The sequence below is a fragment of the Salmo salar genome, chromosome 10, assembly GCF_965601325.2.
Source record: "Salmo salar chromosome 10, fSalSal1, whole genome shotgun sequence".
Lineage (NCBI taxonomy): Eukaryota > Metazoa > Chordata > Actinopteri > Salmoniformes > Salmonidae > Salmo > Salmo salar.
The window spans coordinates 57,768,812-57,785,000 of NC_138300.1; the positions used below are offsets into that span (position 1 = coordinate 57,768,812).

General features: G+C 41.4%; 1 protein-coding gene across 1 annotated transcript in view; it reads left to right on the forward strand.

The window, feature by feature from the left end:
* LOC106594307 (sushi, nidogen and EGF-like domain-containing protein 1) overlaps positions 1 to 16,189 on the forward strand; it is a 153,874-nt gene that overhangs the window by 90,658 nt on the left and 47,027 nt on the right. Inside the window, exons 4-8 of the mRNA XM_045687965.2 lie at positions 3,689 to 3,802; positions 5,564 to 5,620; positions 5,877 to 5,984; positions 11,565 to 11,651; positions 12,061 to 12,198. Coding sequence (XP_045543921.2) covers positions 3,691 to 3,802; positions 5,564 to 5,620; positions 5,877 to 5,984; positions 11,565 to 11,651; positions 12,061 to 12,198 — 502 coding nt within the window. The 5' untranslated portion in view covers positions 3,689 to 3,690. The remainder of the gene's footprint in view (positions 1 to 3,688; positions 3,803 to 5,563; positions 5,621 to 5,876; positions 5,985 to 11,564; positions 11,652 to 12,060; positions 12,199 to 16,189) is intronic.

Here is a 16,189-nt window from a genome sequence, read left to right on the forward strand (position 1 = left end):
CCTTTACATATTAGATCCTGTATTAGATCCTGTACATATTAGATCCTGTACATATTAGATCCTGTACATATTAGATCCTGTACATATTAGATCCTGTACATGTTAGATCCTGTATTAGATCCTGTATTACGTCCTGTACATATTAGATCCTGTATTAGATCCTGTATTAGGTCCTGTACGTATTAGGTCCTGTATTAGATCCTGTACATGTTAGATCCTGTATTAGGTCCTGTACATATTCGATCCTGTATTAGATCCTTTATTAGATCCTGTACATATTAGACCCTGTACATATTAGATCCTGTATTAGGTCCTGTACATATTAGATCCTGTACATATTAGATCCTGTATTAGATCCTGTACATATTCGATCCTGTATTAGATCCTGTATTAGATCCTGTACATATTATATCCTGTATTAGGTCCTGTACATATTAGATCCTGTATTAGGTCCTGTACATATTAGATCCTGTACGTATTAGATCCTGTATTAGATCCTGTACATATTAGATCCTGTACGTATTAGATCCTGTATTAGATCCTGTACATATTAGATCCTGTATTAGATCCTGTACATATTAGATCCTGTATTATATCCTGTACATATTAGATCCTGTATTTGATCCTGTACATATTAGATCCTGTATTAGATACTGTACATATTAGATCCTGTATTAGGTCCTGTATTAGATCCTGTATTAGATCCTTTACATATTAGATCTTGTATTAGATCCTGTATTAGATCCTGTACATATTAGATCATGTATTAGATCCTGTATTAGATCCTGTACATATTAGATCCTGTATTTGGTCCTGTACATATTAGATCCTGTACATATTAAATCCTGTATTAGATCCTGTACATATTAGATCCTGTACATATTAGATCCTGTATTAGATCCAGTATTAGATCCTGTACATATTAGATCCTGTATTAGATCATGTACATATTAGATCCTGTATTATATCCTGTACATATTAGGTCCTGTATTAGATCCGGTACATATTAGATCCTGTTCATATTAGATCCTGTATTAGATCCTGTACATATTAGACCCTGTATTAGATCCTGTTCATATTAGATCCTGTACATATTAGATCCTGTATTAGGTCCTTTATTAGGTCCTGTATTAGGTCCTGTACATATTAGATCCTCTATTAGGTCCTGTACTTATTAGATCCTCTATTAGGTCCTGTACTTATTAGATCCTGTATTACATCCTGTACATATTAGATCCTGTATTAGATCCAGTAAATATTAGATCCTGTATTAGATCCTGTATTAGATCCTGTACATATTAGATCCTGTATTAGATCCTGTACATATTAGGTCCTGTATTAGATCCTGTACATATTAGATCATGTACATATTAGATCCTGTATTAGATCCTGTACATATTAGACACTGTATTAGATCCTGTACATATTAGATCCTGTACATATTAGATCCTGTATTAGATCCTGTACATATTAGATCCTGTACATATTAGATCCTGTACATATTAGATCCTGTACATATTAGATCCTGTACATGTTAGATCCTGTATTAGATCCTGTATTACGTCCTGTACATATTAGATCCTGTATTAGATCCTGTATTAGGTCCTGTACGTATTAGGTCCTGTATTAGATCCTGTACATGTTAGATCCTGTATTAGGTCCTGTACATATTCGATCCTGTATTAGATCCTTTATTAGATCCTGTACATATTAGACCCTGTACATATTAGATCCTGTATTAGGTCCTGTACATATTAGATCCTGTACATATTAGATCCTGTATTAGATCCTTTATTAGATCCTGTACGTATTAGTTCCTGTATTAGATCCTGTACATATTAGATCCTGTATTAGATCCTGTACATATTAGATCCTGTACATATTAGATCCTGTACATATTAGATCCTGTACATGTTAGATCCAGTATTAGATCCTGTATTACGTCCTGTACATATTAGATCCTGTATTAGATCCTGTATTAGGTCCTGTACGTATTAGGTCCTGTATTAGATCCTGTACATGTTAGATCCTGTATTAGGTCCTGTACATATTCGATCCTGTATTAGATCCTTTATTAGATCCTGTACATATTAGACCCTGTACATATTAGATCCTGTATTAGGTCCTGTACATATTAGATCCTGTACATATTAGATCCTGTATTAGATCCTGTACATATTCGATCCTGTATTAGATCCTGTATTAGATCCTGTACATATTATATCCTGTATTAGGTCCTGTACATATTAGATCCTGTATTAGGTCCTGTACATATTAGATCCTGTATTAGATCCTTTATTAGATCCTGTACGTTTTAGATCCTGTATTAGATCCTGTATTAGATCCTGTACATATTAGATCCTGTATTAGATCCTGTACATATTAAATCCTGTATTATATCCTGTACATATTAGATCCTGTATTAGATCCTGTACATATTAGATCCTGTATTAGATCCTGTACATATTAGATCCTGTACATATTAGATCCTGTATTAGATCCTGTATTAGATCCTGTACATATTAGATCCTGTATTAGATCCTGTATTAGATCCTGTACATATTAGATCCTGTATTAGATCCTGTACGTATTATATCCTGTATTATATCCTGTACATATTAGATCCTGTATTAGATCCTGTACATATTAGATCCTGTATTAGATCCTGTACATATTAGATCCTGTACATATTAGATCCTGTATTAGATCCTGTATTAGATCCTGTACATATTAGATCCTGTATTAGGTCCTGTATTAGATCCTGTATTAGATCCTTTACATATTAGATCTTGTATTAGATCCTGTATTAGATCCTGTACATATTAGATCATGTATTAGATCCTGTATTAGATCCTGTACGTATTAGATCCTGTATTTGGTCCTGTACATATTAGATCCTGTACATATTAAATCCTGTATTAGATCCTGTACATATTAGATCCTGTACATATTAGATCCTGTATTAGATCCAGTATTAGATCCTGTACATATTATATCCTGTATTAGATCCTGTATTAGATCCTGTACATATTAGATCCTGTACATATACTGTACAGTACTGTATAATACTATTTAGTACTATTATACCCTGCTGTATATTTAATTAACTATTTTTTCTACGTGAGAGCAGATTGCACCTTAATACCAGACAGCTGTTAAGTGAAAGAAGTACCCTAATCCAGCTCTGTGATTTAACAGACAATAAAACACTATGCTGTTCCTCTGTACAAAGATGAATAGGAGAGGTTCCTTTGACGTGATATTAATTACTAGCTAGAAATTGTCTCTATTCCAAATCCCATTTACAGTATATCAACTTCCACCTCCAATAGATGCTGAATTTCCCTCTTGACTTCCTCTTGACTTCCTCTTGACTCCGTCTTGACTTCCTCTTGACTTTTTCTTGACTTCCTCTTGACTCCATCTTGACTTCCTCTTGACTTCCTCTTGACTTCCTCTTGACTTCCTCTTGACTTTTTCTTGACTTCCTCTTGACTTCCTCTTGACTCCATCTTGACTTCCTCTTGTCTCTGTCTTGACTTTTTCTTGACTCCGTCTTGACTTCAGTTTTCTCTTCAATTTGTGCACCATGGAGGTAGTGTCAGTGTTCCCTTCCCTATTCCATTTCAAATCCCCACGTTGATGAATTAGGCTTGATATTTTTGTTGTGTTTGTGGATCCATTCCAGACATGGATGAGTGTGTTTCCCAGCCCTGCCTGAATGGAGGACAATGTAAAGACCAGGTGAATAGCTACAACTGCACCTGTCCTGTTGCCTTCACCGGGACACACTGTGAGACAGGTGAGCTACTGACAAAACTCTCCTTCTTTAAAGGGAAGTACTATTCAACTGACTCTGACTCCTTCCCAAATGGCTCTATATTCCTCATATAATGCACTCCTTTTGGGGTGCCCTGTTGGGACTCACCCTGACTTTGATTCTGCCAGTGAATGCCAACCTAGAGAGTATACTTTTTAACATTTTATTTAAAAAAATGTATTTAACTAGGCAAATCAGTTAAGAACAAATTCTTATTTACAATGACAGCCTAGCCCGACGACGCTGGGCCAGTTGTGCGCCGCTCTATGAGACTCCCAATCACGGCCAGATGTGATGCAGCCTGGATTTGAACCAGGGACTGTAGTGACGCCTCTTGCATTGAGATGCAGTGCCTTAGACCGCTGCACCACTCGGGAGTAGACATGGGGTCTTATGGGTCCTGGTCAAAGCAATGCACTGTATAGTGTCAGGTGTTCTCAAAGTGGGGTCCGCGGCAGCCAGATAAAACAATTATACTAATTATATATGCACGTTTTGTTTTAAATTAATATAACTGACAACAGATTAAACTACTTTTGGTCAAGGGATCTGTGGAATAAGTTTAAATTGTGTAATACAATAGAAATACAATACAGGCTCACAGGGATATATCCACAGTACTCTACCAATTATTTATAAAAATTCAACTCAATACCATTCCCCAAAACATTTAAAAAAAAATGTTTACATAAATGCACTGTAATTTAAGCTTTAAAATGGCTATGTTATGTCTCTGCCTCATGGAAAAATGTGTAGATTTGCAGGAAATTACCTTTAAAGCTGCAACAACCAAAATTATTTCTACCCCATGGTAAAATGTGTAGAATTACAGGAAATTACCTTGAAAACTGCAAAATTTTCTCTCCAATACCAAGAGGCGGCCCTTTTAAATGTTCTTCCCCAGGCCCGAGACTTGGTTCATCCAGCCATGCACTGCAGACGTCACAGAAAAAGTCCTTGAAGTCTATTTTTATAACACTCAAGTTGTATTGTGATTATGACGGGGGGGGGGGGGGGGGGGTCACTGATGAATTTAGTATCTGACCCCAAAACGTTTGAGAACCCCTGGTATAGAGAATAGGGTCGCATTTGGGACGCATCATGACTGACCCTGCCAGTTAGCGTCAGCTAGACCGTTTCTCTTCCTCTCTCTCTGTTTTAATTTCCCCTCGTGTTTGGAACAATGGTTCGTGATAGAAAATGTTACCATCGGCGGCCGGTGAGTTCTACTTCCCGCTCTCTGTTTGGCTCCTGTAATAGATTTGAGGGTTTTTCTTTCACTGAGACAGCAAGGCAAGAAACAAAACCTGACTAACCTCACTCTGGGAGAATGAGATGGGTGAGGTTCTGTCACAAAATGGCAACCTATTCCCTTTATAGGTCACTACTTTTAACCAGAGCATTGTAGTGCACTACAAAGAGAATAGGGTGCCATTTGGGACGCATCATGAGCGTGGCTAGGAGTTCTGTGTCAGAGTGACCTGATGGTTTGTTTTAAAGGTTTTTACAGGCGTCGCCTGTTTTCACAGCCTCGGCAACGGTGTGGTTAGCTAATGGCTGAGAGCGGAGGCCCGGGCTCTAAAGAGCAACAACAACACAAAACAGAGAGAAAGAAAGAGCTCCCTTTGTGTAATATTGACATGGTGTAGTAGTATGTGAGGCATTTTCTCCTTGCCTGAATAATTATTAGACTCAACATTTTCCGCGAGAAAGCCCTGAAGCCTTTTGAATTTTCTTTCATAGAGTTGGTGGTGGTCCAGGTGGATTCATCGTTGACTCCTCAAACTGAAAATCAAACAGGTAAAAGCTGTAATAATAAAAACAATGTATTTCTCAAATGAGAGGGAATCCTTTCTTAACCTTTTTACTGCAAACACTTGTTTTCTTACAAGGTAGAGTTCTTGCCTGTTCCGTATGTGTGTGTGTGTTTTTTGTTGTTGCATCACACACTGTATTCCCCTAGCAGCCCTGGTGTAGGCATTTAACCCACATTAGCTGTTATAAATCTGTGTCCAGCCGCATCCTAAAACTTCTATCTTTGTCCTCTGTCTGGCAGTGTCTTGTAAAGGGGAGGGCTGTGAGAACCATCCGACCTGTGAATACATCGGCCCAGGGAACTACAACTGTACCTGCATCCAGGGTTTCTATGGTGACAACTGTGAAGGTAGATACCGAAGCCAAAGCCTCAGCTACAGATGTTGGATCTTAATTTGACCAGTATTGTCACAGCAAAATAAACGTTTAGTCAATAATGTTGCTTGATCGGTGGTTAGACATTTAGCTGGGCAAAATTAGACTAACCGTGTATCAGTGCGGGTTATCAGTGAATTTATGTCAATCATAAAGCTCATCTGCACCTCCTGCTGTGCAGGAAATTCTCAGTAACTAAAGAGTGATCAAATTAAGATCCACATCTGTAAGTAGGCAACTCTAGCTGGACAGAGAGGTGTGATGAGAGGAGGGACAAGCTACAATATTTTATATATTATCCCACAGGTAGTGGACCAGAGTATGCTTTTGCTGAAGACAGTAGGACAGGAAGCTACAGACAAGTAGTGGACCAGAGTCTACTCTAGCTGAGGACAGTAGGACAGGAAGCTACAGACAGGTAGTGGACCAGAGTCTACTCTAGCTGAAGACAGTAGGACAGGAAGCTACAGACAAGTAGTGGACCAGAGTCTACTCTAGCTGAGGACAGTAGGACAGGAAGCTACAGACAGGTAGTGGACCAGAGTCTACTCTAGCTGAGGACAGTAGGACAGGAAGCTACAGACAGGTAGTGGACCAGAGTCTACTCTAGCTGAGGACAGTTGGACAGGAAGCTACAGACAGGTAGTGGACCAGAGTCTACTCTAGCTAAAGAGAGTTGGACAGGAAGCTACAGACAGTTAGTGGACCAGAGTCTGCTCTAGCTGAAGAGAGTTGGACAGGAAGCTACAGACAGGTAGTGGACCAGAGTCTACTCTAGCTGAGGACAGTTGGACAGGAAGCTACAGACAGGTAGTGGACTAGAGTCTACTCTAGCTGAGGACAGTAGGACAGGAAGCTACAGACAGGTAGTGGACCAGAGTCTACTCTAGCTGAGGACAGTAGGACAGGAAGCTACAGACAGGTAGTGGACCAGAGTCTACTCTAGCTGAGGACAGTAGGACAGGAAGCTACAGACAGGTAGTGGACCAGAGTCTGCTCTAGCTGAGGACAGTAGGACAGGAAGCTACAGACAGGTAGTGGACCAGAGTCTACTCTAGCTGAAGACAGTAGGACAGGAAGCTACAGACAGGTAGTGGACCAGAGTCTACTCTAGCTGAAGACAGTAGGACAGGAAGCTACAGACAGGTAGTGGACCAGAGTCTGCTCTAGCTGAAGACAGTTGGACAGGAAGCTACAGACAGGTAGTGGACCAGAGTCTGCTCTAGCTGAAGACAGTTGGACAGGTAGAGGTATCGTGCAGAAGACAGTTGGACAGCTACAGTGAAGACGAGAGAGGGACTAGCTAGCTATGCAGCTACTAGCTATCCTGCTCTAGCTGCATAGGAGGGAATGTGTGGACCTTTGTCTGTGAGAAGGTGAGTGTCTGTTCTGTTCTGCTGTGATGATTGATGATGTTAATTATCACCACAGACAGTTATCTGAACCGCGCCCTGTTTACGATGGGATCCTGGGCAACAACAGTCACTTAATGTTGGGAATGATTGCTTTATGGCCCGTTTTATTAGTTTACCAATAAGGGGAAGTGCTGCTTTGTCTAGACTTGAAAGGATATGGGGCCTCTGTGTTTATGGGCTGAAGCTGATGCTTGGTATTTATTCAAGTAGTTTCATCAGACACGGCTGGTATAATATGCCTTGCAGCAAGGCAGCAGAGCTCTGACTCTGGCTGAGTCCCAAATGGCACCCTAGTCCCTACGTAGTGCACTACTTCTGGTCAAAGGTAATGCGCTAAGTGTGGAACATGGTGCTGTTGGGGACACAGCCTCTGCCACTTGCTCCTCCAAAAGATCTTTAATATTATGTCAGGCATTGCTAATTCACGTTACTCCTCACCCTTGAGCTGAAATAACTATCAAGGCTTATATAGACTCTCCTAAATATTCCAAATACTTTCCTGCCTGGCTCACTTGGAAGGCCCTGTGGAAAAAAAGAGCAGGATACTCATAGAGCGAGAGTAGGTCGCAGGAGAGGAAGGAGAGGAAGGAGACAGAGAAGGTAGCAGGAGAGAGGAGAGGAAGGAGAGAGAAAAGGAGAGGAAGGAGAGAGAGAAGAAGAGGAAGGAGAGGAAGGAGAGAGAGAGAAAGTAGCAGGAGAGGAAGGAGAGAGAGAAGGTAGCAGGAGAGGAAGGAGAGGAAAGAGAGAGAAGGTAGCAGGTGAGGAAGGAGAGGAAGGAGAGTGAGAAGGTAGCGGGAGAGGAAGGACAGAGAGAAGGTAGCAGGAGAGGAAGGAGTGGAAGGAGAGTGAGAAGGTAGCGGGAGAGGAAGGAGAGAGAGAAGGTAGCAGGAGAGGAAGGAGAGAGAGAAGGTAGCAGGAGAGGAAGGAGAGAGAGAAGGTAGCAGGAGTGAGAATGAGAGGAAGGAGAGAGAGAAGGTAGAGGGAGAGGGCGGCAGCGTAGCCTAGTGGTTAGAGCATTGGACTAGTAACCGAAAGGTTGCAAAATCAAATTCCCGAGCTGACAAGGTAAAAATCTGTCGTTCTGCTCCTGAACAAGGCAGTTAACCCAATGTTCCTAGGCCGTCATTGAAAATACGAATTTGTTCTTAACTGACTTGCCTAGTTAAATAAAGGTAAAATAAATCAAATAAAAAAAAGAGACAAGGTAGCAGGAGAGGAAGGAGAAAGAAAATGTAGCAAGAGAGAGAAGGTAGTGCCTAATCAACCTCCTAGATCAAAGAGAATGTGGACTTCCAAACACACCCACACTCACTGAACATAGAAAGCCAATGAAAACCTCTCCAGCTAATTAGCAGTCCATTAACCAGGGGCCATAGCTCCATTTTGTTCATGGTTGCAGCCCAAATGGCACCCAGTTCCCTATAGAGTGCACTACTTGGCCGAGGCCCAGTTCCCTATATAGTGCACTACTTGGCCGGGACCCAGTTCCCTATATAGTGCACTACTGGCCCGGGACCCAGTTCCCTATAGAGTGCACTACTTGGCCGGGACCCAGTTCCCTATAGAGTGCACTACTTGGCCGGGACCCAGTTCCCTATATAGTGCACTACTTGGCCGGGACCCAGTTCCCTATAGAGTGCACTACTTGGCCGAGGCCCAGTTCCCTATATAGTGCACTACTTGGCCGAGGCCCAGTTCCCTATATAGTGCACTACTTGGCCGGGACCCAGTTCCCTATAGAGTGCACTACTTGTCCGAGGCCCAGTTCCCTATATAGTGCACTACTTGGCCGAGGCCCAGTTCCCTATATAGTGCACTACTGGCCCGGGACCCAGTTCCCTATAGAGTGCACTACTTGGCCGGGACCCAGTTCCCTATAGAGTGCACTACTTGGCCGGGACCCAGTTCCCTATAGAGTGCACTACTTGGCCGGGACCCAGTTTCCTATAGAGTGCACTACTTGGCCGAGGCCCAGTTCCCTATATAGTGCACTACTTGGCCGGGACCCAGTTCCCTATATAGTGCACTACTTGGCCGAGACCCAGTTCCCTATACAGTGCACTACTTGTGTGGGGCCCAGTTCCCTATAGCGTGCACTACTTGGCCGGGACCCAGTTCCCTATAGTGTGCACTACTGGCCCGGGGCCCAGTTCCCTATATAGTGCACTACTTGGCCGAGACCCAGTTCCCTATACAGTGCACTACTTGCGTGGGGCCCAGTTCCCTATAGCGTGCACTACTTGGCCGGGACCCAGTTCCCTATAGTGTGCACTACTGGCCCGGGGCCCAGTTCCCTATATAGTGCACTACTTGGCCGGGGCCCAGTTCCCTATAGAGTGCACTACTTGGCCGGGGCCCATTGGCTGGTTGTGAACTATATAGGGGATATGGTGCCATCTCGGACTCACTCCACAAAACTTGTTCCATATCATCAAAGGGAGAAATTATCATTTGGGGGTTAAAAAACACTCCAGGTCACATCTACAACGTCTTACACTTGATAGAATGAACGTAGAAATTATTACGGGCCGATACCATAATAATAATATATATTTTAAAATAACTGCCCTTCTTCTGGCCCACAAACAAAATCGGTCAAAAAAAGAATCTGTACGATGTGGCCCTCAAGTCAAACGGTTTTCTTGGTTTACAGTAAACAATACACACACACACACACACACAAACACACACAAGCACAATCAGAGCACTCAGGTGTAAAAATCTGCCGTTCTGCCCTTGAGCAAGGCAGTTAACCCCGAACAACAACTACTCCCAGGACGCCGATTACGTAGACATGGATTAATGCAGCCCCCCGTACCTCTCTGATTCAGAGGGGTTGGGTTAAATGCGGAAGACACATTTCAGTTGAATGCATTCAGTTGTACAACTGACTAGGTATCCCCCCCTCCTTTCCTTCCCCATGTTGGCCATCTAACTCCAATGTTGGACTGAGACTGTTGATACTGTTGATGCTGCAGCCTAAAAACATGTGTTTGAGAACAACCCTAAATACTACTATTCATACCAGTTTGAGAACTACCCTAAATACTACTATTCATACCAGTTTGAGAACGACCCTAAATACTACTATTCATACCAGTTTGAGAACTACCCTAAATACTACTATTCATACCAGTTTGAGAACTACCCTAAATACTACTATTCATACCAGTTTGAGAACTACCCTAAATACTACTATTCATACCAGTTTGAGAACTACTTGATACTGTGCATGCCAGTCTCTCTTGGCTGAGAGTTGAGGAAAGACTGTGACTGCGTCACATCCTGTTTTTATAAGAAAAGTTAATGTGTTGGAAATTCCTAATTATTTGCATAGTCAACTTACACACAGCACTGACTAGGTGCTTACCCCACCAGACATATTTCAGTCCCCTGGTCCAGAACAAATTCAAGGAAACTTACAGTATTATACAGAGCCATGAGTGCATGGAACTCCCTTCCATCTTATACAGCACAAGTGAACAGCAAACCTGGTTTCAAACAACCAATAAAGCAACACCTCACGGCACAACGCTTCCCCCCATGTGACCTACTGGTTGTGTTTATGTACTGACGTGTGACCTACTGGTTGTGTGTATGTACTGACGTGTGACCTACTTGTTGTGTGTATGTACTGACGTGTGACCTACTTGTTGTGTTTATGTACTGATGTGTGACCTACTTGTTGTGTGTATGTACTGACGTGTGACCTACTGGTTGTGTTTATGTACTGACGTGTGCCCTACATGTTGTGATTATGTACTGACGTGTGACCTACTTGTTGTGTGTATGTACTGACGTGTGACCTACTGGTTGTGTTTATGTACTGACGTGTGACCTACATGTTGTGATTATGTAGTGACTGTTTTTCTTTATGTGTCGGACCCCAGTAAGACTAGCTGTCCCCATTAGCGTCGGCTAATAGAGACCACAGTAAGACTAGCTGTCACCATTAGCGTCGGCTAATAGAGACCACAGTAAGACTAGCTGTCACCATCAAATCAACAACCCTATCAGGCGATATCTAAAGTCCCAGCAGGATGTGAGCTCTTCTGTCAGTGGCTTTAACTTTTTGTGTTTTGGACTTTATGCTTTTATAAGATAATAAAGGTTTCCTCTTCTTCTGCTTGTCTCTTCAGGAGAGTGTCTGTGCCAGAATGGAGGGGTCTGTGTGGACGGGACCTGTGACTGCACCTCAGGCTTCACCGGAATCTACTGTCAGTTTGGTACGTATCATAACATCTTGTACACTGTAGATCCAGTCTCATATTCTACTGTAGTTGGTAACAGAAAGACACATTCCTTGTTCATTTCATGGTGTGGATTACACCTTGCTTTCACCGAGGTAGCAGCACATGGCACACAGAACCCGACTAGTAGGCTGGAAGGATGCCTTGATGGAAGTTTGCCTTGATGGAAGGTTGCCTTGATGGAAGGTTGCCTTTATGGAAGGTTGCCTTGATGGAAGGTTGCCTTGATGGAAGTTTGCCTTGATGGAAGGTTGCCTTGATGGAAGGTTGCCTTGATGGAAGGTTGCCTTGATGGAAGGTTGCCTTGATGTAATAATTACTTTGCAACTCTTGACATAGTGTCACAACATGATGTTTATCTCTCTAACCCCCCTGTCCTCCTCAGAGGTGACCCAGACCCCATGCAGTAACAGCAGGCCGTGTCCTGACGGAGGACCCTGTCTGGAGTACGGAGGAACCTACCTGTGTACCTGTCAGACAGGTGTGGCAGACCTAGATAACAAGGACTTCTATCCTCCCTATGGTAAGAGCCTCTGCTGCTGATGCTTCTTCTACTTCTTCTTCTTCGTCTACTTCTTCTTCTTCTTCCTCTACTTCTTCTTCTTCCTCTACTACTTCTTCTTCTTCCTCTACTTCTTCTTCTACTTCTTCTTCTTCTTCCTCTACTTCGTCTTCTACTTCTTATTCTGCCCCTTCTACTTCTTCTTCTTCCTCTACTACTTCTTCGTCTACTTCTTCTTCTTCTTCCTCTACTTCTTCTTCTACTTCTTCTTCTTCCTCTACTTCTTCTTCCTATACTTCTTCTTCTTCGTCCTCTACTACTTCTTCTACTTCTTCTTCTTCCTCTACTACTTCTTCTACTTCTTCTTCTTCTTCTTCTACTACTTCTTCTTCTTCCTCTACTACTCCTTCTTCTTCCTCTACTTCTTCTTCTACATCTTCTTCTTCCTCTTCTACTTCTTCTTCTTCCTCTTCTACTTCTTCTTTTCCCCCTGCATCTTCTTCTTCTTCTTCCTCTACCACTTCTTCTTCTTCCTCTACCTCTTCTTCTTCCTCTTCTTCTTCTTCTTCCACTACTTCTTCTTCTTCTTCCTCTACTTCTTCTTCTTCTTCTTCTTCTTCCTCTTCTGCTTCTTCTTCTTCCCCTACATCTTCTTCTTCTTCCTCTACTTCTTCTTCTTCTTACTCTACTTCTTCTTCTTCTTCTTCCTCTACTTCTTCTTCTTCCTCTACTTCTTCTTCTTCCTCTACTTCTTCTTCTTCTTCTTCCTCTACTACTTCTTCTTCTTCTTCTTCTACCTCTACTTCTCCTTCTTCTTCCTCTACTTCTTCTTCTACTTCTTCTTCTTCCTCTTCTACTTCTTCTTCTTCCTCTTCTACTTCTTCTTTTCCCCCTACATCTTCTTCTTCTACTTCTTCTTCCTCTACTTCTTCTTCTTCCTCTACTTCTTCTTCTTCTTCCTCTACTTCTTCTTCTTCTTCCTCTACTTCTTCTTCTTCTTCCTCTACTTCTTCTTCTTCCTCTACTTCTTCTTCTTCTTCCCCTACATCTTCTTCTTCTTCCTCTACTTCTTCTTCTTTTCCCCCTACATCTTCTTCTTCTTCTACTTCTTCTTCTTCCTCTACTACTTCTTCTTCTTCTTCCTCTACTTCTTCTTCTTCTTCTTCTTCTTCCTCTACTACTTCTTCTTCTATCTCTACTTCTCCTTCTTCTTCCTCTACTTCTTCTTCTACTTCTTCTTCTTCCACTTCTACTTCTTCTTCTTCCTCTTCTACTTCTTCTTTTCCCCTTACATCTTATTCTTCTACTTCTTCTTCCTCTACTTCTTCTTCTTCCTCTTCTTCGTCTTCTTCCTCTACTTCTTCTTCTTCTTCCTCTACTTCTTCTTCTTCTTCCTCTACTTCTTCTTCTTCCTCTACTACTTTTTCTTCTTCCTCTACTTCTTCCTCTACTTCTTCTTCTACTTCTTCTTCTTCTACCTCTACTTCTTCTTCTTCTTCCTCTACTTCTTCTTCTACTTCTTCTTCTTCCTCTTCTACTTCTTCTTCTTCCTCTTCTACTTCTTCTTTTCCCCCTACATCTTCTTCTTCTACTTCTTCTTCCTCTACTTCTTCTTCTTCCTCTACTTCTTCTTCTTCTTCCTCTACTTCTTCTTCTTCTTCCTCTACTTCTTCTTCTTCTTCCTCTACTTCTTCTTCTTCCTCTACTTCTTCTTCTTCTTCCCCTACATCTTCTTCTTCTTCCTCTACTTCTTCTTCTTTTCCCCCTACATCTTCTTCTTCTTCTACTTCTTCTTCTTCCTCTACTACTTCTTCTTCTTCTTCCTCTACTTCTTCTTCTTCTTCTTCTTCCTCTACTACTTCTTCTTCTATCTCTACTTCTCCTTCTTCTTCCTCTACTTCTTCTTCTACTTCTTCTTCTTCCACTTCTACTTCTTCTTCTTCCTCTTCTACTTCTTCTTTTCCCTTAACATCTTATTCTTCTACTTCTTCTTCCTCTACTTCTTCTTCTTCCTCTTCTTCGTCTTCTTCCTCTACTTCTTCTTCTTCTTCCTCTACTTCTTCTTCTTCTTCCTCTACTTCTTCTTCTTCCTCTACTACTTTTTCTTCTTCCTCTACTTCTTCCTCTACTTCTTCTTCTACTTCTTCTTCTTCTTCCTCTACTTCTTCTTCTACTTCTTCTTCTTCCTCCACTTCTTCTTCTACTTCTTCTTCCTCTACTTCTTCTACTTCTTCTTCTTCTTCCTCTATTTCTTCTTCTTCTTCTTCTTCCCCTTCTACTTCTTCTTCTTCCCCTACATTTTCTTCTTCTTCCTCTACTTAATTATTCTTCCTCTACTTCTTCTTCTTCCTCTACTACTTCTTCTTCTACTTCTTCTTCTTCTACTACTTCTTCTTCTTCCTCTACTTCTTCTTCTACTTCTTCTTCCTCTACTTCTTCTTCTTCTTCTTCCTCTACTACTTCTTCTTCTTCCTCTACTTCTTCTTCTTCCCCTTCTACTTCTTCTTCTTCCACTACATCATCTTCTTCTTCCTCTACTACTTCTTCTTCTTCCTCTACTTCTTCTTCTTCCTCTACTTCTTCTTCTTCTTCCTCTACTTCTTCTTCTTCTTCCTCTACTTCTTCTTCTACTTCTTCTTCCTCTACTTCTTCCTCTACTTCTTCTTCTTCTACTTCTTCTTCTTCCTCTTCTTCTTCTTCTTCTTCTTCTTCTTCTTCTTCTTCTTCCTCTACTTCTTCTTCTTCTACTTCTTCTTCTTCTTCCTCTTCTTCTTCTTCTACTTCTTCTTCTTTCTCTTCTGCTTTTTCTTCTTCCCCTACATCTTCTTCTTCCTCTGCTTAATTCTTCTTCCTCTACTTCTTCTTCTTCTTCTTCCTCTACCACTTATTCTTCTTCCTCTACTACTTCTTCTACTTCTTCTTCTTCTTCCTCTACTTCTTCTTCTTCTTCTTCTTCCTCTACTTCTTCTTCTACTTCTTCTTCCTCTACTACTTCTTCTACTTCTTCTTCTTCCTCTACTACTTCTTCTACTTCCTCTTCTTCCTCTACTACTTCTTCTTCTTCCTCTACTTCTTCTTCTACTTCTTCTTCTTCTTCCTCTACTTCTTCTTCTACTTCTTCTTCTACCTCTTCTACTTCTTCTTCTTCCTCTACTACTTCTTCTTCTTCTTCTTCCTCTACTACTTCTTCTTCTTCTTCTTCTTCCTCTACTTCTTCTTCTTCTGCTACTACTTCTTCTTCTTCCTCTACTACTCCTTCTTCTTCCTCTACTTCTTCTTCTACTTCTTCTTCTTCCTCTTCTACTTCTTCTTCTTCCTCTTCTACTTCTTCTTTTTTCCCCTACATCTTCTTCTTCTTCTTCTTCCTCTACCACTTCTTCTTCTTCCTCTACTTCTTCTTCTTCCTCTTCTTCTTCTTCTTCCACTACTTCTTCTTCTTCTTCCTCTACTTCTTCTTCTTCTTCTTCTTCTTCTTCTTCCTCTACTTCTTCTTCTTCCTCTACTTCTTCTTCTTCCTCTACTTCTTCTTCTACTTCTTCTTCTTCCTCTACTACTTCTTCTTCTTCTTCTTCTTCTTCCTCTACTTCTTCTTCTTCTTCTTCTTCTTCCTCTACTACTTCTTCTTCTACCTCTACTTCTCCTTCTTCTTCCTCTACTTCTTCCTCTTCTACTTCTTCTTCCTCTTCTACTTCTTCTTTTCCCCCTACATCTTCTTCTTCTACTTCTTCTTCCTCTACTTCTTCATCTTCCTCTTCTTCGTCTTCTTCCTCTACTTCTTCTTCATCTACTTCTTCTTCTTCTTCCTCTACTTCTTCTTCTTCCTCTACTACTTTTTCTTCTTCCTCTACTTCTTCCTCTACTTCTTCTTCTACTTCTTCTTCTACTTCTTCTTCTTCTTCCTCTACTTCTTCTTCTACTTCTTCTTCTACCTCTTCTACTTCTTCTTCTTCCTCTACTACTTCTTCTTCTTCTTCTTCCTCTACTACTTCTTCTTCTTCTTCCTCTACTTCTT